The sequence below is a fragment of the Larimichthys crocea genome, chromosome VIII (genome assembly GCF_000972845.2).
Source record: "Larimichthys crocea isolate SSNF chromosome VIII, L_crocea_2.0, whole genome shotgun sequence".
NCBI classification, from domain to species: Eukaryota; Metazoa; Chordata; class Actinopteri; family Sciaenidae; genus Larimichthys; species Larimichthys crocea.
The window spans coordinates 9,408,319-9,431,808 of NC_040018.1; the positions used below are offsets into that span (position 1 = coordinate 9,408,319).

A 23,490-nucleotide genomic window follows, 5' to 3' on the forward strand; every position below is an offset into this window, starting at 1 on the left:
ATCCCTCAGGAGTTGGTAGAGATGAAAACAGCAAAAAGGAGAGAGAAGTTTAAACTTGCACTGGTCAGGTGGCCAACAAAGAAGTCCAGATGAATTCTCATGTTGCTCTGTGTTAGCTGTATGTACGAATCCTGGAAATGTTGAAAACGCAGCTGCGTTTACTCCTATGGAAGCATGATTAGTGTAGATAGTATGTGTAGTTTTATAGCACCTATGCTTAGTGGTATCTGGATCTTCTCCATTGTCTGGCCTATAGAACAAGCACAAGCAGGTCACCTGCTAAAATGGTTTAATCTTGTGGCTCTCCTGGACTTTCTAAAGGTTATTGGACCAAAGGGAACATATTCTGATAGTGTAATGAGTCATTTTATGGAGGTTGTGACTTTAAAAATATGTATCCACCGTTTTACAACCATTTCTTTCACAATAGAAAGTTAAAGGAAAAAGTCATTCTGGGCCAGTGTGCATCACGTCATAATAGTCATTACACACTTTGGCCGCTACGTCAAACCGGCTTCAAAGACAGGCACTTTTTCTGGGGACTTGGTAAGTCTAGGCAACTGTTTGCTGACAGGTTCGTCATTCTTCAGTGCTGTATTAAAAATCTTTTGTGCTGCCCCCAGGTGGCCAAAAAATCAATTAATACATGTTTGAACATCAAAATTTTTGGAAGAATGGAAAGTCAAAGTTGAAGACAAGTGATAGTCTGCACTTTCACATTTAACAAATCACATTAAAAGACCAAAATCTAGCAATTAATAGCATTGTTCATGTACTATCTGATTCTTCTGTCAAATTCTACAGCTGAGCTGCTGCACTGAGTGTTTCTTCATTACCCTGTACATGGACAACATATTTTCAGCCAGTCCCACATACATGTCATATTAACATCTTCAGTAGAAACAAATTAGCATGTCCTGGGCACCACAGACAGGGAAGCGGAAAGCATTGAGAGATGACTAATGTATGGTGGATGGACTATTTTAGTATTTTTCAGGATCTCTTGACAGTATTAAAGTTCAGATATTTCAGAAACATGGTTTGGGCAGGGTTGGACAAATCTGTCAGACAAACAGACAAACGTCTTCTCCAGCTTTTCTCATCCCATTGTTAAGTGCACTACCTTTTCTTTCTACTGAAAGCTTGCAGCCTTCAGCTAGGCTCCATTAATTGATCACGAGGACTCAGACGGAGACTAAATAACTATCATTTGGTATCAATTTTGTCCAATTACGCCTACGACGGGATGTGAGTAGGTGTCACTTCATTTTCAGTCTTGGAGACAACTTACTCCAAGTCACAAAAACATCTCATTAAAGTCTGCCATCAATCTCTGTTCTGTAATTTTGGTGTTTGGATAAAATCCATCCCCAAAAAAAGCATTGCGGTGTTGCAAACAATGAACTTCCTGTCAGTGTGATGACACTATGGCCTGCTTAGTTTCTTACAGGCTCTACGAGCTGCTCGCTAACTTCCTCCCTGCTCATGTGGTTTCCTGGCAACTAGCCAGACTCCTCTCTCCCCACCTCCCATAGCCCATAAAGCCACTCAGCTGCATGTCCCGTGTGAGACAGGAAGCAAGGCCCTATGGACAGTGACCTCACTGCAGGAAAGGAGCCGAGGGTGTGTGTACTGTATGTGTGCAGAGCTGTGATTCTCTTTACATACTTCAGAAAGCATTGTGCTGTGTAAAAAAAAAACGTTAAAAAAAAACAACACAACTTTAAATATTTTTAGAGCAATTTTTAATGTGTACATGTCCAGCATGGCTTGTTAACACACTCAACTAGAGGTGAACACACAACAACACAAATGTATAAAATCTTACATTTTCTACAGAAAAAAAACAAACAAAATACTAACAATCCAAGAAAAAAAAAACTGGAATGTTATTAACAAAAACATCGTATCAAGTTCGGAGAGAAAAAATGCACAAAAATAAATTCAAAATAAGACGAACAATAAACTCATCCGTTTGATTGACTGCTGCTTTCTTTTCTTTTCTTTTCTTTTTTTTTTTGTATTGTTCTCCCATCTCATCCCAGCCAGGGATGATGGTCATGTTTTTTTGTTTTGTTTGTTTGTTTTCTTTTCATAATGTAACTGAATCATTACTCAAGTAGTAATGAAGAGAAGTTCAAGTGTGAGATGCCGAGTTCCACTATTATTGTTCAGCACACAACTGGCTGAATCCAACAAAATCTACTCTCTACTGTAGCTGCAGTTAGTGGATGAAAACAGTTTTCTTAAGCGGGGCCGCTCGGCGGTCTGTCCAGAGCACAACGAGAGCCCACCCGCTGCACGAAGCCACGACACAGATCCTCAAAGTCATTCTTCAGCCATCCTTTTTGTTCCATCCCCAGCGGTGAGTAGTTCACTTAGTCGTATGGTGATTTGAAAATGGTTTCAGAGTGGATGGGCTCAATGAGCAAGGTGTGATGCACTCTGGGGGGGAAAAAAGGAGTAACTGTACAACCCGCAATCCTCTGTGCTCGAGCCATTATAAGCCACAAAGTTGACTCAAATGAAACACAACAGTTACTGAGCGTCACGTCGGTCAGATTTCTCTTTTTTTTTCTCTTTTCTGCTTTGATCGTGTTACTCTTTTTCCCGGTACAGTTCAGACTTTGCACACGGCTGATGCAATGACTTTTTTTTTTTTTTTTAAGCTTTTAGGAAGTGCGGGGGAAACACAGTGACCGCAGGAAGCTGAAAGACAAAAAGTGCACAGACACAGCTAGAAGAATACCTGCCTTCTGAATGACTGTAGAGACTTTAACAGAGATGTTCATTAAAATAAAATAATAAAAAAAATAAAAAAAAGAGAAAGTAAAGCCCACGCTTGGAGCCAAAACAGCGGGGCTGAATGAACGCTTAACATGCAGTGTTTACAGAAACGCATCCTGAGAGAGATGAAAGCTCAGACGAGCTCTAACCTTACCTAAACTTTGCATCGAGGCCCTGCACTTCAAAACCAGACAAGGCATTAACATAAAAAAATAAAAAAAAAACAACAACTTTGCAACTTTGCCAAGTCTGCCATCACCAAACTCAAGACCTGACAGGTCCGCTGTTTTTAAGTGAATCCTTCCCCAGTGTTAAATGTTGCTGAACAAGGAGGTTGATCTAAAAACAGACTCTGTTGTGTGAGGCTGGACCTTGGCCTGGACTAGTTTCCTAAGTGAGGAGGGAGGAGATGGGTGAAGGAGGGGAGGAAGGTAAGGTTGGGGGAAGACAATAATGTGTTTGTGTGTGTGTGTGTGTGTGTATTAGTGAGAGAGTAAATAGGGGGAGAAGAAAGCGAGAGAGAGAGTGAGAGAGAGAAGGCCATTGTTGTTATTATGATCCCCTTGGGCTTGGAGGGCTGGGCCGAGTATGCGGAGGGGAGGGGGAGAGAGGGAGAGAGTGGGGGAGAGATTTACAGTCAGAAAACAGACTTCGCTTATGGAGAGCAGAGCTGATTAACTGAACACCTCGACACAAACACAAAAGCATCAATCAGCCTCGACAGATTTCTGCCCTAACCTTTCAATATTTCTCTTCGGGCTCGGTGTCCCGAGACAATGAACTCCACTAAATTCAATCTCTGTCCGTGTCACCTTACAGAGAATCTCTCAAACTGCTGATTCACCCAGATTGTGATTTCGGGCGAGGCGAACTCACTTGAGGTGCGCTCGACTTTTTGAAGCGGTTATTTAAGCTTTGAAGTGGTTAACTCCCCCTGGGCTCTCCCTGTGTTGGAGGTTATAAAGGAGAAAAGGGAGTGTTGGTAAAGACACACTCCATACACAACGGTGTGTCTAGTGCAATGAGTTGGCATTTTCTGAGCCTGTCCAGACGCTAACGCTGTCCAAGCACTCATTGATGTGCCTGTAGGACCGATGGAAGAGCAGGACAGGAGAGAGGAGAGAGCAGAGGGGGGTTGGGAGGGTGCTTTTAACGTTGATTAGTTGCGTCCGCCAACCAACCAACCCCCCCTCCTCCTCCTCCCCAAGCCTGACGATGAGGAGGTGAGCGATGGACACAGGACACCGTTTCCTGGCAACCGTTATCGACTGGCCACAGATCGATCTCCAGACTTCTGGTGACGGCTGATTATGCTCTTCCTTTTTTTTTTTTCCTTCCTTTCAGTACAGGTGTCCTGTTAACTCCATCCGCATAGGTGTCTCCCCTCAACCTGTCTTCACCTAGCCGGAGGGGCCTAACAGAACAGCGGTGTTATGTATCGGCGCTGTCTGTCAACATACAGTGTGACACACAAGAAAGACAAAGTGGGAAAAAAAAACTGCTAGTGACGCGCAATTGGAACCAATATGGAGATTTTAAAGCAACATTATGTAACTTTTCGACCTTAAAATAACTGTCACTATCATTTTGATGGTGCTGTCATCAGCCACATGACTGTTCCTTGCACTGTGCAGCTTTAAGCCTTGTAACTATGGACTATGTGGCTGATTTTGGTGAAAATGGATCACATTTTAGGGACAGAATGGCTCATATATAACCCTCTGATGCACAGGGTTTCGTGACAGGCAGAAAGCTTTACTTGTTGCTGGAGTAAGTCAACCGCTCAGAAAAGGAGGAGGAGGATTTGAGGCCAGTGTTAGCAAAGTCTGGCTAGTTTTGGATCTTTTAAGTAATTGAATCATAACAAATGCACTCTGAAACCAGAGGGGAATACCACATCTCACATAATGTTGCCTCAAAACAAGTCATGAGGTACATACACATCTGCAAGCAAAGCACTTAAGGCAAGCATTCCTAAAAAAAAAAAAAAAGGACTGTCGCCTACTGTAAACTTAAGTTTCCTCTTTGGCTAGCACTGTTGTTGCCCTAGCAGCAGAATTTGGGTCACATGAGCTGGTGCCAGTGGAACAGAGCCATCAAAGTCCTCTCTCTCTCTCTCTTCCCACCCCTCCTTATTCCTGAGATCTAAACTTTGCAAGCTCAGGGAGGCGAGGTCAGGCCTTCCTCCCCCCTTCTTTCCCTTGTCTCAGCTCCTCACCCTCCCCGTCCACATCTGTGTAACCTGAGCCAGCTGAGCTGAGCCCCCTCTGGTCAGACTGGCAGCTTACTCGCCGGTGTTACCACAGATAAGCCTTCCCATTCCCATTCATATCTGAAGTCACACTGTGAAGTCATCCACTCCTACACGCTCTCTCATTTTAGGCTGGTTGGTGGACTCAAAATTGAATTTTTTCTATAATAATAATAATGATGAGATCATTTCAAATCTCTCACTGAGACATTTTGAATATCTTAAAGAGGGACGCTATCTTGCATCTTGTATTTTTCATCTGTTTCCACGGCAGCCATTGGTTTCCACTCATTTTTCTACGATTTCAACTTGTAGTTAATTTTTTTTCAAAATGACATTCAATTTGACATGATCCATAAGGACAATACGTGTAAAATGCATGGCATGCATTTGAAAATGGTTGTCTATGAGCTAAAATGTATAAAAACACTGGATCGGGTCTTTAATGTGGATATAATGAGTATTTAGGGTGGACATTTTTCAGACATCTTCCCATGTCTGTTGTTGCGAGATGAAACGGGTGAGGGGAGTGTTTTGGTTTGGGAGAGTTCAAGGTTTACTTTAGGGGTCGTACGGGGTTAACAGCATTTGCACACACACCTGCTGTTTTTTAATGAAGAGGATTAGTCTGCGTTCACATGAGCCTGCGCGGGCCCCAGAGCCCACCCTGGTGCTTACAGCTACGCTATATTTACAACAGATAGACCACGGGTCATCAATGAAGGTTCTAAAATCGTCCTTTCAAAAAAAAAACACGAGCAGTAAAAAGTCCATTAGAAACTGCACGGTACATTAGCTACACCCTGCCACTGCTGTGTTGCGTTTGTGGTGTTACATCCTGTTTCTGGAGTTAAAGGCCGTGGCTTTGCTTTGTTTCTCCCTTGTTTTATGTCACGCACACACAAACACACACACCCCTCATGTTATTTCACAGTGAGACGACTTTTTAACTCAACCATTAGTCTGTCTCCTCTGTAGCACTGTTGACAGAAAGGAGGCTCTCTGAGAACCAGCCACACAAATGAAAGCTGAGGGAAGAGGTCATCTTTAAAGTCTGTTTACTTTACCTTTCAGCCTAAGAGGTCTTTAAATGCTTTCCAAATAAGGAAGAGAAAGAAGGTAGACCCGACTATGTGAGCACGAGATAAAAAAAAGAAAACAGGGCAGTGGTAGTCTGAATTTAATTGGAAAGTAATAAGAATAATTACTATTTATTGCAACTTGGGTCTTATTTTCATAGCCATCTCTTTTATTTGTTCTAACATTGTACTCACACTCGCTCGAGTAATTGCTGATACCGAGAAAAAATGGTTAAAAAGTGGCTACGACAAAGCCAGACAGGACGAGGAACACGATCAATCATAATTATTCGACGTTTTGAGATACACTTATTTGATTTTTTTTTTCTTAGAATTAGATGAAAAGATCGATAGCACTCTCTTTTCGGTGCACATATTATGAAGCTACAGCCAGCAGCTGGTTAGCTTAAAGACTGGAAGCAAGAGGGGGGGGACGACTAACAGATCAGTCTAAAGCTCTATTGTGCAAAGTGTGTCAGATTTAGGGGGCTGTATTACCAATTAAAGTATGGTAGAAATGAAATATAATATTCATAACTATGTTTTCATTAACCTAAAAATGAGAAACATTAAGTTGCCTTAGAATGACACTTTTTTTTGGGTCCTCTACCACGGAGCCCGCCATGTTTCTACAGAAGCCCAGAGCGGACAAACAACTACTGGCTCTAGACAGGACCTTGTACGTTTTCTGCAAGTTTCACAGCCACCATAGTTTCTCCTTTCACCCTCGCCACCACACGAGGAAGGGGGGAGAGTGAAACGAGGGGGTTCCGCAATTACCCTTCGAGGTGACCTTTAACACCTACATTTTGGATGACTTAAACAAAGAAGGTATACCACGTTGAGTGACAGACTTTAAAGGTGCTGTCACAGTCAGGCTAACTGATCCCCTCTCTTCAGGTCTTAATGCTAAGCTAAGCTAATTGCCGGCTGGCTGTAGCTTCGTGTTTAGCATATGGTCGTGAGATTTTGTCCACAAAAAAATGATGTTTAGTGTATTTCTCAAAATGTCATTCCTTTAAACAGACCCCTGTGTTAAACTCATTATCTAATCTGGAGTAAGTGTGTTTAAGTAAGCACGCCACGATAGTGGGTAATCCCTCACTGTGTGTGAACGCTGTGTGTGTGCACGACTATGGCAAGCACAGCAGGTCAAAGTAGAACCCGGGATCTTTTCATGTTTGCAGTTGATGGTTTGGCGTGTCATTTTACAGTCTGGCTTCAGTTTGTTTAAAGCCACATTACCGGACCTCAGCAATTAACTTGATGAGAGCATGTTATTATTACTATTAAAATTACCGTTAAAAATAAAGGTAGTAGTAATAAACTGGAATTATCCTTTAAACCCAGAACACTGCTTGTGTAACTAACAAACTAAACTGTGATCCAACCTTCAGAGGTACAGCCACGGCCTCAACCCCATCACAGGAAGGCAAAGGGAGGATCATATCTGGGCTCAGGCAGGCCTCAAAACCCGTCTTAATGTAAACTACAGTGAAATCTGTTATGGCCAAACCCTGTTTCTCTCCACCTCCCACCCCATGACATATTGCACTGTAGAGAAGATGAAGAATAAGACGATGAGGGGAGGAAGGAACCCCTACTGAATCCTACTCAAAGCATAGTGGTCCGTCTACAAATCGCTCTGTCTTTTCTGACCCTTCCATGTCTTTCTTTTGTAAGTGTGATGGCATAAGCAGATGTCAAGTTATCAGCGTGGAGAAAAAAAAAAAAAAAGCCCCTACTAAGATGAGGGGAAGGAGGAGGAGGGCGGTGCACAGACGGGATAGAGAATAGAAGGGCCTTCCTGTTTAGAAATAATAACAAAACAACAAAAAGTCACACAAAATTAACCAAAATAAAAAATAACGAGAAAAAAAAAACAATGTGCAAACTTCTCTCATATAAATAGACTACAGTCAACGCATTGTAGAGCACCATGGGAGTCAGGAGGAGGTTAGGGTGATGTGTGTGTATGCATGTGGGTGTGTGTGTGTGTGTGTATCAGTACAGTATAGGATCTACTACCACATGTACTATGAGTTGCAGGAGCCACTGAGCACAGAGACTTGACAGATGGATCACTGGGAGGAGGGTTGGATTAGAGGAGGGTGGTGTCTAATGTCCATTTTAAGTTCAAAGTTCAGCGTCCCCCCCAATGTCAAGGGTCAGACCCAGTCCTGCAGTGAGCGCTTGCAGTGCACCAGCAGCCGCGGTGCCCCTTTGCTCTGCAGCGTGTTGATGATGGCGTAGATGAGTCCCAGGATGCACAGCACCAGGACCAGTGGGATGGTTACCATCAGGATGTTCATGGTCCGTTCCTGGCTGTCGTCCACCTTCAGCACCACGTCCACCTCGTTGGTCTCCTCCTCGCGACCCTCGCGGTAGTCTTCGTCTTTGTCGCTGTCCGTCCCTTTGCCCGCGTCTTTGTCCGTCCCGCCGCCGTCCGTTCCGTCTTTGCCCTTGTCGCCGTCATGTCCTGCGTCCGGGTTGAACGGTGGGCGGTTGATGTCTGGGTACTTGCGTCCTGTGTCGGTGTCCGTGTCTCTGTCTGGGTCCAGGTCCACGTTGCAGCCCATGAAGTCTCTGAGAATGGACTTAGGGTAGCCGGGTTCGCTCTTCATGCGGTGGTTGTCAAACTTCCAGTACTTGGATCCTTTGTAGAAGTACGTGTACGCTGGAGAAGGGAAGGACGGCAGGAGACGTGTTTACAACGATAGTGAGAGTGAAAAAATTTTTTTTCAAGTATTCCTTCAAAAAAACTTGAAAATGACTTTTACTCAAAGTAATTTTTTAATCCAAAATCATGTGTTGAAATGGAAACACATCACTATCTATTTTCACTTTAACAAAGCACAGCAAAGCAAAGCACACATGAAGATTCCAACACACACACCATCCCTAACCCCCATTCTCCTGATTAATGCATGACCACACCCTGATTCTTTGTTTCAGCCCTATCTCTGTCTATCACAGCCCCCCCCACACACACACACACACAAACCACTCGTCTTGTCTCAGCTCACCCCCATCATCGCTGAGGAAGGCCCCCTTGGGAGTCGAAGGCACTGACGATCCCCAGACACTGATTGGTTTCGGGTAGCCTCTGTCAGCCGAGCGCGACTGCTCGCTGAAGCGCCAGTACCTGCGGACAGCGACGGAGGAGATGATGGTAGTGTTTATAAACCCGCTAAACAAGAAAAGACCAGACTAACACGGTGCAGTGCATGGTGGACCTGCATGGTGTGTATAAAACGCGGCTTCTACAGAACATTTAAATCTATTCTGCGGGTAAATTCACCAGCAAACCTGAAGTCAGTCAGTCCCGCTGTGCTTTAGCGAGGGCTTATTGGATTTGCAGACCTATAGTGTAATTATTTCCCTGAGTATTTTCATAAATATGGTACCGCTGCATACGCTTGTGTTATTTCTGTTCCACGGCAGTGCGGAGCAAGTTCATGGAGTTTGAAGTGTTCACAGAACTTTCTAACTTTGTTAACAAAGAGCTGTGCAAATACAGCTGCTGCACTCTGCACAGCTTCATATTACAGAGCAATGTTTGAACCTCTTACTTACATTATTCATGTGATTTCAGTCATTTCAGTCCATAAATTGGAAATAAAAACAAAAAACAAATTTTGAATCTGAAGTCTGAACTTTCAGAACTAATAACAATACTAACTAACAATAGATATACTAATATATACTATGCTTATACACCGGCTAATGAGAAGGGTTTTATGTGATGCCGACAGGTCGAAGGCTACATTACCAGTCTCCTTGAAAGATGTAAGTGTAGCCGGATGGCTCCCACCAGATGGCTGTGTCTATTCTGTCGTAGGGAATATCTCGGCCATAATCAACCAGCTCCTGTGGATAGCCCGATTCCAGGTTAGCCTCCCTGAAAAGCCAGAATCTGTTTCCTGATGAGGAGGAGAGGAGAGGAGAGGAGAGGAGAGGAGAGGAGAGGAGGATAATTTGTGGTGCATACATTGTACATTCCCTATCCACTCCCACTCAAAACTCTTATGGACTCATATACACATAAGAACAGATGTAATCATCCACACTGCTTGAGTGCACGCATTGAATTTGCTGGCACAAAACATGTTAAATAATTGAAATTGAATGAATAATATAAAGAGAGCAATAAGAACAAACCAACCCAGCGTTTATACACACTTGTAAATTACGTGAACGTAATAATGATTTGTTGGCAGACAATCAAAAAAAACAAAAAAAAAAACAGAGCACGACGTCACTGACTGAGAAGTTTGGGTTTGGCTTGTAATTATCCATTAGGAGCGGCTTGTCTCATGTCAGCCTAAAGCAGGTTTCTGGCTTTTATAGTTTTCACTGTGTCAGACAGGGGGACTCCGTTCCTCCTGGCACCATTACATCTCTCCTCTTGGCTTCAATCCTCTTTTCCCTCCCTCTTTTCACCCACACCCATCCATCCAACCACCTCCGGCCCCTTGCTCCTCGTTTAAAAATGAAAGCTCTATGCTCAGCATCTGGAGAGAACAAGTGGTTGACGCAATGCTCTCGCCAGGGTTCCTGCGGCGCACAGTACCGATGTAAAAATCCCATGACTTATTCCGCGACTTTCCTTAACTACGCCGGAGCGCTTCAGAGACCTAAAGATTTGATCCTTCCTGCTGTGTGACTGTGTTGTTTTTCTGAAGGGATAAAATGGTGTGGTTTCCATAGTCGGGCTTGTTTGGGGCCAAAACAGCTGTGAAACATCTGGATAATACAACAGCTGTCTAAGAGAAGTGGATGATTAAATGATAAAATGTTAGTGTACTGAGAATTTGTTTAAGTCTCTGATGTTTCCATCCTTTCCAATCCATATTAGATGTGCAATCAGTCCATCCACACATCCATTTATAACCATTACATGTATCCTCCCTTGGATTCTCTCAAAACACAATATATTATAGTTGATAAGTTGAAAAATTGAAGAATACAGTCTTGCCTGTTGACATCACTAGTTCACTTCTCTTCACTTCACTCCGTAACAACCTCTTATCCTCACTGTTCTGTATATTTACAACAAAATGAACCTAAAACACTGTAATGAGACACATTTAGCACCGGGAATGAAAATCTATGTTTACACAGTCATCAGTGAACTCTTAAATATTTTAGATGAAGTTATTTAGCAGTCTCAGTAGCAGGAATATCAATCATGTCTCTTCTGGTATATCTATAAATACTCCTCTAACAACGTCTTCTTGTATTCTGACCCATTTGGTTTCTAGAATTTCTTACTCTAGGGGGTCCGTCTATATGCAGCAGTATCAAAGATCCAAGCTTTGTTCACCATCTTTGTTTTGACAATGAATCAATCAAACATGTCTGTCGATGGCGTGTTCTTCGCTAGTGGATTGTGGATTCACGTTGTTCCGGGCCTCGACCCTCCTTATTCTGTCCACCTCATCTGGTACAACTATCAATAGCAAGGATGTCCTTCATGTTTACACACTATTTTACCATTTTAGTTTATATATCTTACATACATGATGCGACAAAACATCTTTTCATTGGTCAGTAAGATTCTAAATTCCATAAATAGAAAAAAGTCAAAATCATCTGAAGCGGAGAGGTTTTCATCGGACAACTGCTTCTGTTTTTGTTCATGTGTAATGATTCATTTTTATCACAGCTTACTGAGATGATACTGTTTTCACTGGAAATGGCTGTGGACCAAATGGTCATCCGCGGAGAGCCGACAGAACATCAGACAAAACAAAGTGAATTCAAAGCAATTTTGAACCTTTATCACCTATAATAACAATAAAATTACATTTGAGAATAACAAGTCCAGTCAGCCAGGACGGACGGGAAAGGTTCTGTCAGTTTATAATATGTACAGTGTGATGTCTAAGCAAACACTCAGATCAGCACAGCAGGGAGAAGGGAGTGATCATAATAACTTGTCTCAAAGGGTAGCGTAGACTGTAGTTTCATTGTCCACTGCTATTATACTTCTTCAATATGAAATGCATGCTGGGATACGTGTCTACCTCAAAATCAGTCAGCTCCCAAAGCATCCGAGTCCATGAGAACACAAGCAGACTGAGAAAGGACTGCTGTCTTCATGCTGACAGAAAGTGAAGCTGTCTGATCTGATTGGATCGATCTTAGACCTTCACACACTCTGCCAGTCCTTCCTCCCTTTCTTCCTTCCTTCTTCCCTTCCTCTTCCTTTCTCTTGTTCTTTCTTCGCTAATGGCTTGCAGCCAAGTGTCACACTGAGAGGCTTACCGGTGACATCATCCTCCTCATCATCAACAGCTGCCCTGAAGAAGCCTGTAGCTCCGAGAGTCAGGCTGCATTAGAGACGGACTTCTTTCTTTTTTCATTCAACAACTCGATCCACCGTTATAAAAGACAAGCTGCTTCTCAGTGACTAAATAATGACCTGTGCTAAAAGAGATTTATACTCTGCATGTAGAATACATCATGTGCCATATACAGTATATCTTCAGCATTATCCGCAGAAGACAAATACGGGTCAAGAATCAGTTTTACTGTTGGAATATGAACGCGTGAAGACGCGGAGGAGTTTAACTACATTCAGGTTGTAAAGGAGGGACCAGATGGTGGATGAATTTATATGCAGGAGAGTATACTCATGTTAGGGTGTGCTCATGTTCCATATGCTCGCGATAAGAACCCTGCACTATTAAAAAATTGCAGTATCTAATCTATAAAGATAAAAAGTGCTACATATGTGCGACGGACTGACGCGATTAAATCCGGATCTTTTGCAGCACTACAGCCTCCGGAGGATCCACCTATAATTGGGTATTGGCCTGACAGGGTTAACAGCGTCGCTTCCCTGGAAGCTGAATCCAAACACTGTTGTTTGTCATTGTTGCCGCTGAAGCTCAGCAGTGTTGTGACACAGAGATTGTATGTTTCTTCCCCGCATGCCGTATGACGGCTTCATTTCAATACTGGGTACATTCTTCAAATCTGCTGTTGCTGCTGGAAGTCTGTCATGCTCTAAGTGACAGCTGATAACACCAGAAAGAGATTATTTAGAACAGGGTCAGGCCTGTTTTTACAGAAACAAGAACCAGAAACATGGATGCTATGGTCACAGAGCGGACAGACTGCTGTTTAACAAGAGACATGGAGTATGGATGAAGAAATGAGGATGAGGAGTATTTTATGATATAATATGGAATGAGAAATAGATTAATGGTTTAATTTGTGTATATCATTCAAAATATGATAATTGCAGGTTTCTGTTCGTGTTAAATGTGATTCAGTCTTCTCTAACCTAGAGGCTGGAAGGTAACAAGTACAGGTACTGGCCAATGAGTTATAAATAATACACAATCAATTAACAGCTGATTTATATGATGGACTTCTTTCCAAGTCACCTGGAGCTGTTAGTATGCCAAAAACATGTGCCTCAGTCATATCACTGACCACTTTGGGCAAATGCAATATTTGTTTTGGGTTGCAAAACCAACTATTTCTAACTTTGGGAGGAATGAAACAAGGGAATCCAACTTACACCGAACACTGCACAACTCTTTTCCAGCACACCGTTCTTTATTCGCCAAACATCAGACTGGGAGCCAAAAACAGTAAGTCAATAAAACACGGTGTACTGGAGAAGAGTTCTAAGGTAACAAATCCACCAAATTGTCTTTAAGAACATCAAAAATATAGGAAGTGATCATATTCTGGGAGTTGTGTGTTGATGAGCGTGTGTGTGAGAGTTTGCTGCTTACCTTTAAAGAAGACGAACCTGCCGTCGTGCCTCTCGTAGGCAGCGTCTATGTCTCCAGGCAGACCTCTCCAGAAGTGACTGATGGGCATGGGGTAGTTATCCAGAACCCTGTTCTTACGAACCCGCCAGAACCAACGACCCTGAGGGAGACAACATGAAAAATAGACTCAATAGTTCTGAGCTCTTTTTGCCTTTCTGCATTCCTAGCTGAGATTTAAAGCCTCCTAATAAATCCAGAGTAAACCTATGCCCAAATAAGTTCAAAACATATGTTTTCATATCTCATTCTAAGTATAGCTCTCTCTCCCCTTTTTTTTTAAACATTCCTGTGCACCAGAAGTGTGCATGCAGGATAGCGAGGATGCACAGATAGATGCTTTCCCACTGAGGTGTGGTAGCACTGTGGTAATGCTCGATAGTCACTGTGTCAAGCAAACTGAGCTCTGCAGAATAACTATACCAGCATGTACAATAAACTAACAATAGCGGAACAGTAGCCGGCTAATAATAGTCGGTCTCCACTCTGGTGGCTTTGTCACGTCCCCTTATTGCTCTCTGACTGTTGATCACAGCCTGCCGTGAGATAACTGTTTGATTTTAATTGTCAAATCAGCAGCAATAAACAAGGGAAATCACTGATAGCACTTTTAACTTCAAGCAGATGAAGCAGATATTCATATCTGCTGCATATGCTGAGCACACAAGCCGACAGACAGATTTACACCGGGAGCCCTCAGACTCATTCATAAGTGGTGAGTCAGTAGCCCTGCTTGTCCTGGATAATGTAACGGTAAAATGCTCGGCGCTGCTTCTTTCTGGCAAGCACGCCAAGTTTTGTCCTTCATGCAGGACAAGCTGGCAGACAGGACGGCGCGGCACGGGATGGAATGGAACAGAATGGAGATGGGCTGGCCTGAGCTGAGAGAAAAAAAAGTAACAGGGCCGGACCAGAACAGTCTGCATGCTCTTCCATTTGTGTGGGTTTGACAGGCTCCTTTGCGTTGGCCAGATTAAGACTGAACTGACCATATTAGTCCTGAGCAGAACAGAGCAGATCTCAGTGTGGGAGTTTCAATACTGAAAGCAGCTCAGCATGCTTGTCTTTATGTCCAGCCCTCTGCTGAGAAGAAATACTACAAGTGAATAAAAGAAGGGAGAGGTTTTCTATCCAGAGCGACGGCCTCTTTCTTCTTTTAATGGGCAGGACTCTGTGGAGAAGAGAGAGGTGCACTGATGTGCTACAGATTACACCCACTCATACAGGACATAAAGTAAGTCATTTGCCTATGCAGAGCAATAGCTGGGAGGAACAATGTCCACCATTAATAACTACAATTTCTGTACAGCGGAGGCGTCCCCTGCAAATTGAAATGAGGACGATTTGAATATGAAAAGCACAGTCGGAAATCAAACCCGAGCCAAGTTATAAAACAATGAAACACACAAAACAGACAATAATACCTGAAGTAAGCGTGTCACTTGTCAATCTGCGTCTCCTTTCACACTCTCTGGGTCTGACTATCAAGAGGTGGACGAAGACACAAAAGAAGACACGAGTCTGCAGTATTCCCAGCCTTTGTCTTGTTTACTCTGTCTAAAAAGCCTGACATCAGATCACGTTTAATGTGTCCGTGAGCTGATACGTAGCCAGCTGTACTTACACAAATTGCTGCCTAAATGCTAAACGCTAAATCAGCACGCTCGCAATGACAATTAATCAGCGAACACGCTGATGTTTAGCAGGTATAATATCATCTTGATAGCATGCTTACGTTTGCTAATTAGGACTGAACACAAAGTAGAGCGGAGGCAGATGAGATTTTGTCTTTAGTTTGCAGGTTTTTGGTCACAAACCAAAGTACTGGAGTGACGTTTATTGACGATGGCGCCCGGATGAAATGCCTCCAAAGTTATTACAAATCATCCTGAATGTTCGATCTGAAATTTCACAGCACTCCAACCGTTAAATCGTTTTTTTAAAAAAAGGACAAAACCTGCTGGGGGCACTGAAAGAAAAGTCAAGGGGAGTTATTAGGGTTCATCCTCTGGGGACTATGATTGTCTGAACAAAATTTTATGGCAAGCTAATGAGATATTTCAGTCTGGACCAAAGTGGTGGACCGACAGACGGACGGACCAACATTAGTGTGGCTAAAAATGAAGCGGTGAATGTTTAAGTGCTGTGAACTTGCAATGAACTTTAGAGCTCAGCTGCGACAGCGGCAGAAAAAAAAATATGGAAAATAAACTACGGTTACATAACAAATTTACAAACATTTGATTTAGCCACGATGCGTTTGTAATTTGTTTTTATCACCCAGTACATGATGATAGAATTATATTCATAAAAAACGAACTGTAAAAGTACATGAATTGCTTCAGGTCGTTCGTGTGTTAGTTTAAAGTTAATTTTGGACTCTGATTAATGCTATCCCAGACTAGCTTCATGACTGGATGAAACCCGAGAACACAGATATAACTGTTTGACCATGTGCGGCACATGTCCAGGCACTGGTCAGTGTCAGACACTCTGCTTCTGAGATAGGAGATATTGACAGAACTGATCTGAGACTGCGGGACAGGGCTCTGTCACATTCTACACCATGACAGTAATAATGCAGACAGAACAAGCTGTCACATCAGCTGTCATATCGGTTATTTTCGGCTCAAAGTAGTTTTATATTTAACCTTTGACAAAGGAATGTCAAAACCTTCACTGGCATCCCGGTAAAAAATGTGATGTTTGATACCGTTGGATGAATCCAGAGTGTTTCCACTGTTAAACGTCAAAATTTCAGACACCATGTCAACGTTTCTGAAGGTGAAGCCGAGTCTTTACAGCAAAGCCTGGGTGTCCTCTATCCAGCTCTGTCTAATATCTGCAAACCTCTTCAGCGTACAACACTGCCAACACTGGACACCTCCTCTGACCTCTCCCACTGAAACACATCATTACTTATCTTTGGTTGCACTATGTATAGAGCGTCAAGAGGAAAACCGAGTCCTGTTCGCCGCCGAGATTTCAATTAATTCATCTCTGAGAGTGACAGCGTGCATTTCTTGCAACGTCCAGACTGGCGGGCAAGTGTTACCGTGGCGACAGGCGAGAACACTTAGCAGATGTATAATAACACGATCAAAACTACCTTTTATATGAAATAAATAATAAACCCCAGCCTACAGGAAAATGACCACAAATGACTCCAACATATCTCTTAAAGGTTGAATCCCTGCTAATGGCTCACTGCTGCTTCAGCCCTTCAGACTGTTTTGTGCGGGTCCAGAGGCTCTTTAAGGCAAACACCTGACCACACCCCACCCTTTTAACAGTGTTCCGTCTCATAAAAAAACACTGGCCCCGTTGGTTTACAATCCACAAGGACCTGATTGGAAGCAGACCCCTTGTTGGCCGTGCACACGCCATTTGTCTCAAACTGATTCTACAGAAAGGAGTAAGTAATTTATTGACACAGTTAAGTTGTCAGGAAGGCTCTCTACTGTTTCCAAGCAAGGATCTAGAATAAACCTCTGCGAAGGTAAACATGTCTTCTGATGTTTTACACTCATAACTTAAAAGGACTTCACAGGCTGTTGCTGAAGTTAAAAGTTAATTTCCTGAACTTCAGATCCATTTACCTTGAAAACAAACATCTCTCCTCGGAGCATAGCAACTGTGTCAAAGTTGCCTTCACAGATATTGGGCCCGTAGTGATCCGGTCTTTCGGTGGTCCTGGGGCGGTCGGGATGACGAGGAGGCGTTTGAGGTGGCCTTGGCTCTGGGCGACGGGGCGTCACGGTGGGCAGGGCCTGAGTGGGCCCGCTGTCTGGTTGACCTTTGGGAAGAAACAAAGAAACAGAGCGGGTTGAAGATATTTTACTACATACTGCGTGTCTTATTTTGGCTGTGTGGTCAGTTTCATACAACTTCATGTTCTCATGATTTGGATTAGCACAGTGGATGCAGTGTCGCAGATTATCACATTATCGCAGCGGTCATAGGGAGAGTCATCCAAAACACATCCTACCATAGATCTGTTGTATGCCCCGCCGGTCGTCCTCAGGCAACTGGAAGTTGTCGGTCTCCATCCACTGGTAAAAGGGAGCCATGATGGCCAGCGGATTATTGGAATGCTCTAAACCCAGGGCGTGGCCCAGCTCGTGGACCGCCACCAGAAAGAGGTCATTACCTGAAGGCGATGATGAGGCAAAGACACAGGGAGGGAGGAGAGTCAGATGATATGCATTTTATCTCTGGAGAGAGATTGTTTGAGTTCGTACAGAAGGAGTACGAGATGATAAATGTGTCAACCTCGCATTCACGCACGTGCGGCTGCATCAGCTGCGAGCCACAGCGAGCGGGAAGTCCTAATAAATCCATGCGGGCAATTTGTAAGAATGGCTGTTCGTTGTTCCCTGACAGATAAATCACACACGTGCAGGCTAATTACTGCTGATATGAATCAGCACGCATTTCTAACATTTCTAACCAATCAAGGCACACTGTTGTTCGCTGCCACCGCGATACAATTACACACTGACAAGGCCACGACACGGCTGTGACACGCTGACCACTGCGTCAACTTCCTCTCAGCACAAAAGACCTCTCACAGATTCTTTTTTTTTTTCTTTTAGAAACGTCAAACCCAAAAAAAAACCTGCTTTAGAATTGACCAACATATTTCTATAAGTTTGCCTCTGAAGTGAAGCCAGGACACATTTGGGCACTTCCTGTCAGTCAATACCTCTTTGTCACCCGGCAGTGCTCTCTGTGAACTTTGACCTTGCTGACTGATCAGATTTGTGCCAGTGACATCATGCTTTTTAGGGGGAGATTGGGACTTGGTGACGTCACCGCTGTGCATGGAAGGGAAGGGGAGATGCTCTGGATGCTTGTCCTTGTGCATCTCCTCATTTCCACTTTGCAAAATACACACACACACACAGTTCATCGCCCCCACTATATATAATTGCAGAGTCACATGAATGTCCTCATGGTGTATTAAGCTGCAGCTAACACTGAAGGAGAGAAAACAGCAGAGGGGAAGACGAGTGAGAGAGAGAGGGAGAGAGAGAGAGAGCACATAAAGAGGCCTTTGTGAGGTAACTGTGACAACCATTCAGTTGGACAGAGAAAAGGAAGAGTAAACTTCAAAAGTCTTGGCAAAGTTAGAAGTTCAGCCAATGCAGCTACTGCTAATTCTGACTATCCTTTACACACACACACATTTTGTCATTCAAATGCTCTTTCAACTGTCTTTGTTCACTTGTTTACCACGTCTCACACCTCATTCATCACCAGCGAGGGGGGGACTCCCGCTGAAGAAAAGGGACACGAAAGCGGTACCCTGACAACCCGAATGCGCTTTCCAAGTTTGCTCTGCGACTTGCTCACATCAGTCTCATCTGACCACAAAGAAACACAAAAGCTCCCGACCTTTTCCCCGCTACTGCCCTGCAGCGTTTCATCCGTGTAAGGTGTGTTTGAGTATGCATGTCAGCAAGTCATTTGGATAAAGCGTGAAATCTGTTTTTAGAGCGTCTGTGCCAGGAAAGGCTGATGAATCACATGGTGCATCACAAGGTTTACACCGAAAAGGTTCCGCCCAATAGAATTGTTATTCACTGACAAATGAAACGGAGGTCACTCAGAGGGAAAGACACGCCGTAAGTGCAAAGAATGGATGAAATGGACTTGTGCTTTCACCGTCAGTTGCCGTCACGTTCATTGTTTTAGCTGTAATTATTGATCCCTTAAAAGAAAAGGTCTGTTTTTGTTTGACCCCATCCAAAACGAGGTCAGAGGCCAGAGAGATTCTGTTTCAGGGCACTTCAGCGGAGGCTTCGACATGACCCTTCGAGTTTCACTTCTTACTTTATGCACTTCTACTGTTTCAGTTCTGGAGGGTGTGGCTATTCTTCAGTACAGAATAAAGACAATGTTTCATATGCTTATAAGTGTGGCAACTTTGCTATATTTGATGATAATTTAGCCTCTTGGGCCACAACGTTTCAAGGTTTCCTGTGTATCCAGCAGATATCCAGAAAACAGATAACATGCCAAGACTTCCTCTGCAGGCTGATTAGCAACTTGATATGCAAGAAAGTCGAGGGAGACGCATTTCTGCTCATCTCTAGTGGCAGATATCTGTGAATGAATGCTGATCCATTTTCAAAAAAGCTCACAGAAAGCTTCACTGTCATCAGATTGCAGATGATGGGCTCTGAGACTGCGTCTCAGTCAGCGTGTTTTGCCTCTTTTGCTCTCCTCACAGACTGTTTACTTGCATGCTGCCAAAGCACACAGTAATCTATACTACGAGGGTGGTACTGACCAGCGTAGTAGTAAAGCACAACAGTACTACACCACAAACTGAAGCTAGAATGCCACAAATGCCAAAATCTTGTCTTCCTTGTTTGAAGATGATCTGGTTATAGATTGAAGTAAGTAATGCTTGTTTTTAATAGTTGTTCAATAAATAGCTTCTATTTAAAATCAATTAGTTGTTTTGTCTACAAAATGTCAGAATAGTAAAATAAACAATTTTCTGGAGGTTTGCAAACCTAAGCATATTGCATTTGCAATATAAAACAGAAAAGCAGCAAGTGTAGACGCTTTGCTGATAGCTGACTTCAACAATTAACTGAACTAAGCAAAATTGGTTTCGTGTCAGCTCTGAATGCTGCTAGAACAGAAAAATACTCCTGTACACTGTCACTCCAACAGCCAATTAATGCGTCAATCTGAGTTTTGCCGGCTGAAAAAATGATAAAATTCTAATTCCACAAAGGGTGGCGGCATCAGCATTAGTGCAACTGTGAGACGGTAAAAAAAAAAGCCGGAGTTAAATGAAGACTACATCTGTGAAAGGTTCAGCTAATTGGACATGTGTCTAACTAAAGCCAGACAAGATTGTAATTTGTTTGTCCGCTTGCTTTTAGGCTGTGGAAGTAGTGTGGTGCAACAAAGGGACCAGTCTACAGATCTCCCCGAGTGGAACACACTCCCACTTACTGTGGCATTCTGGCATCCCTGTGATCTGTCCTGCGACACATCCCACACACAGCTGATCACACAGATACAGACACACACACACACACACACAAAGTTTAGCTGTCTGTATGTAGATAACAGGGCAGGGAAGCCCATTGTGGCAAAAAAAAAAAAAAAAGTCCTCTGAAGTCAGCAGAGTTAATGAGTGCACAGCAAGGACAGGAAGATATTTTCCTAATCCTCGCTTCTGCATGTGATTAGTTTAGGGTGAGACATAGTGTTAAGAGTTGTAAGTGGGTTTGGGGTTCATCTTAAAGAAAATACATGAAGGACTGAAGGCTGAGTTCTCCAAAGGACAGTAGTTAAATATCTAGTGACTAGAACGGCTTGTGCAAGTCATTCTCGAGTTCATGGCTTAGTGTATGTCTCTACTTAACAACATAACTGGGGGTACATTTGAGAACTATAAAGAGAGGTGTTGTAGCATAGACTGTGTCACCTTTCAACTTTTTACGGAGCTAAATGGAGTAGTGGAGCCTGACAAATGAGAGATGATGCTGCTGGCTGAGCCATGCCAACTCCGGTTAGGTGTGGAGGAAAACGATGGGAACAGCTGTTTGCAATCTGTGAAACAGATCTGTTACAACCAATACAACATGGCATGATTATAGTGCTGCACACTGCTCATCAGCTGAACACTCACAGTAATGATCGATGACCCCACGACCCCTCCAAATCCTCGGCTTCTACCTGGATGTTAAGGAATGACCCCTTTGCATCATGCACAGCGAGCGTACTACACACTAACCCGACATTCACCCACATGCAGCCACATAAGAGAAAGGTGTTATTATGTTCGGAACCTCATTATGCTATTTAAGCTTTGTAATTATTTTTCTCCACAGCAATTGGTTGTCACTAAAAGAAATGACCACCGCTCCTACAATCCATAATACAATACGCGTTAGAAATTATCCTGGCAGTAACCAATTACCTTGTACATTCTGGTTTCCGATGGTCCAAGGTTCATCTGAGTCAAAGTGCGTGTCCCCACCCATTCCAGGTCCGGGGAAATAGGCATGAGCTAGGAAGCCTCCTTCCCCATCGAAAGGGGAGCTGTCTCCGTGAAAACCTGAAGCGAAGAAGATCATGATGTCGGGCTCCTTGCGGCGTCCATATTTGATCTCCTGGTAGGGGATTTCGTCGAAGGTCAATGGGGTCACCCCCTCCCAGACTTTAAAGGCCCGTCGGATGGCTTCGTATGAGTTATACTCTCCGATCTTGGGGGTGTAGTTCTGGATACTATGAGAGCCAAGAGAGGGAGAAGAAAAACAATGTTTGAATATGACTTAAGCAATCCCTCTGTTGATTCAAAAGCAACACATTAAATGAAAACCAGAGCTGAAGCTGAATTAATTTAAATCCCAACATGAATACACAATCTTTTATAGTATCCACCTACGCTGGAAAAAGAGAATTGTTGGACCAACTTCACTTGGTAACACACAATTCATTTAGTGTTTTCAAATCAATTTCTTCATTTCGAAACTGAATTAATTTGAGTATTATCAACAAAGGAAAACTTCGTGCATGTGTTGCAGCTTATATCTTATTTACTGACTTTTCTGTTACCTGTAAGTGAGGTGGCTCTTGCTCCACTTATGTCCGGTGAGTGCATAGCGTTTCCGCCGCACGTTGGTTTTGATCTGGCCTCCAAACTTGTCAGGCACACCGCAGCGAGGTCTCCTCATGGCACTGAAGGAGTTGAAAGAAGTCAGGAGCAGGCAAGAGACAGTGTGTGTGTGTGTGTGTGTGTGTGTTCGTGTTGAAAAGTAAGGTGCACCCAAGAGAAGAGATGAAGGGGAGAATGACGCCTCAAACCTCGACTTTCTCCTCTTGATCTCTGTGTACCTTTTTGTTGTTTAATTTAAAGAGTACCTGCGAGCTCCCGAGTGCAACCAGGCAACTCAGCAGTTCCTCTCTAGCAGGTGAGGTGAAAAACAAATTCAATAGCAGTTACAGAGGAGGAAGGTAAAACATTCCCCATTTATACCACTGAGGATTTGACCAGAAAATCTTGTCTATAGTCTATATTTCCAATTTCTCTGTCAAATCATCCTATGAAAAATATTTCAGGGTCTTTGCAAAACTTCAAAGTAACAATTTAACTGAAGTTTAGGAGCCATAATGGGTTGCAGGACAATGTTTTGGGAGCATGTTGATGCTTTTTTTGTGAGTGTGCGTAGGTGTACATGTACAAAAAACATCAAAAACACGCTGCTGCTGACCTGATGGTTTGAGGGTCCATCTGTCCAGTGACCTCCAGGCCGTAGAAGCGCTGCATGTCGCTGACGGCATTGGACAGGATCTGAGCTGATCGCATGGTTGACATCTGCCTGCTGGCCTGTGGCAGGTAACCGTACATCCTCAGCCATGACTGCAGGCACACAGGAAAGAAAAGCATAAGGGAGACTGTGAGAAAATAAAGAAGAATCGTCTGTTCGTCTAATGCGACGCTGACTCACTGGAATCAGTGCTCATTAGGTTTACTTTAGTGAAGCTGACAGCGGCAACAAAATAAAGATTTAGCCTGAGACAGAATATGTCTGCAGTAATCCAGGCATGATCG

At 43.4% G+C, this 23,490-nt stretch overlaps 1 protein-coding gene across 1 annotated transcript in view; it reads right to left on the reverse strand.

Annotated features, from left to right (window-relative positions):
* Positions 1-1,990: 1,990 nt before the first annotated feature.
* mmp15b (matrix metallopeptidase 15b) overlaps positions 1,991-23,490 on the reverse strand; it is a 28,307-nt gene continuing 6,807 nt past the window's right edge. The window contains exons 2-10 of the mRNA XM_027281835.1: positions 23,150-23,298; positions 22,494-22,616; positions 21,856-22,163; positions 17,896-18,057; positions 17,507-17,703; positions 13,872-14,010; positions 9,890-10,040; positions 9,144-9,262; positions 1,991-8,794 (exon numbers count right to left, since the gene is read on the reverse strand). Of these exons, the coding sequence (XP_027137636.1) occupies positions 8,286-8,794; positions 9,144-9,262; positions 9,890-10,040; positions 13,872-14,010; positions 17,507-17,703; positions 17,896-18,057; positions 21,856-22,163; positions 22,494-22,616; positions 23,150-23,298 (1,857 nt within the window). The 3' untranslated portion in view covers positions 1,991-8,285. The remainder of the gene's footprint in view (positions 8,795-9,143; positions 9,263-9,889; positions 10,041-13,871; positions 14,011-17,506; positions 17,704-17,895; positions 18,058-21,855; positions 22,164-22,493; positions 22,617-23,149; positions 23,299-23,490) is intronic.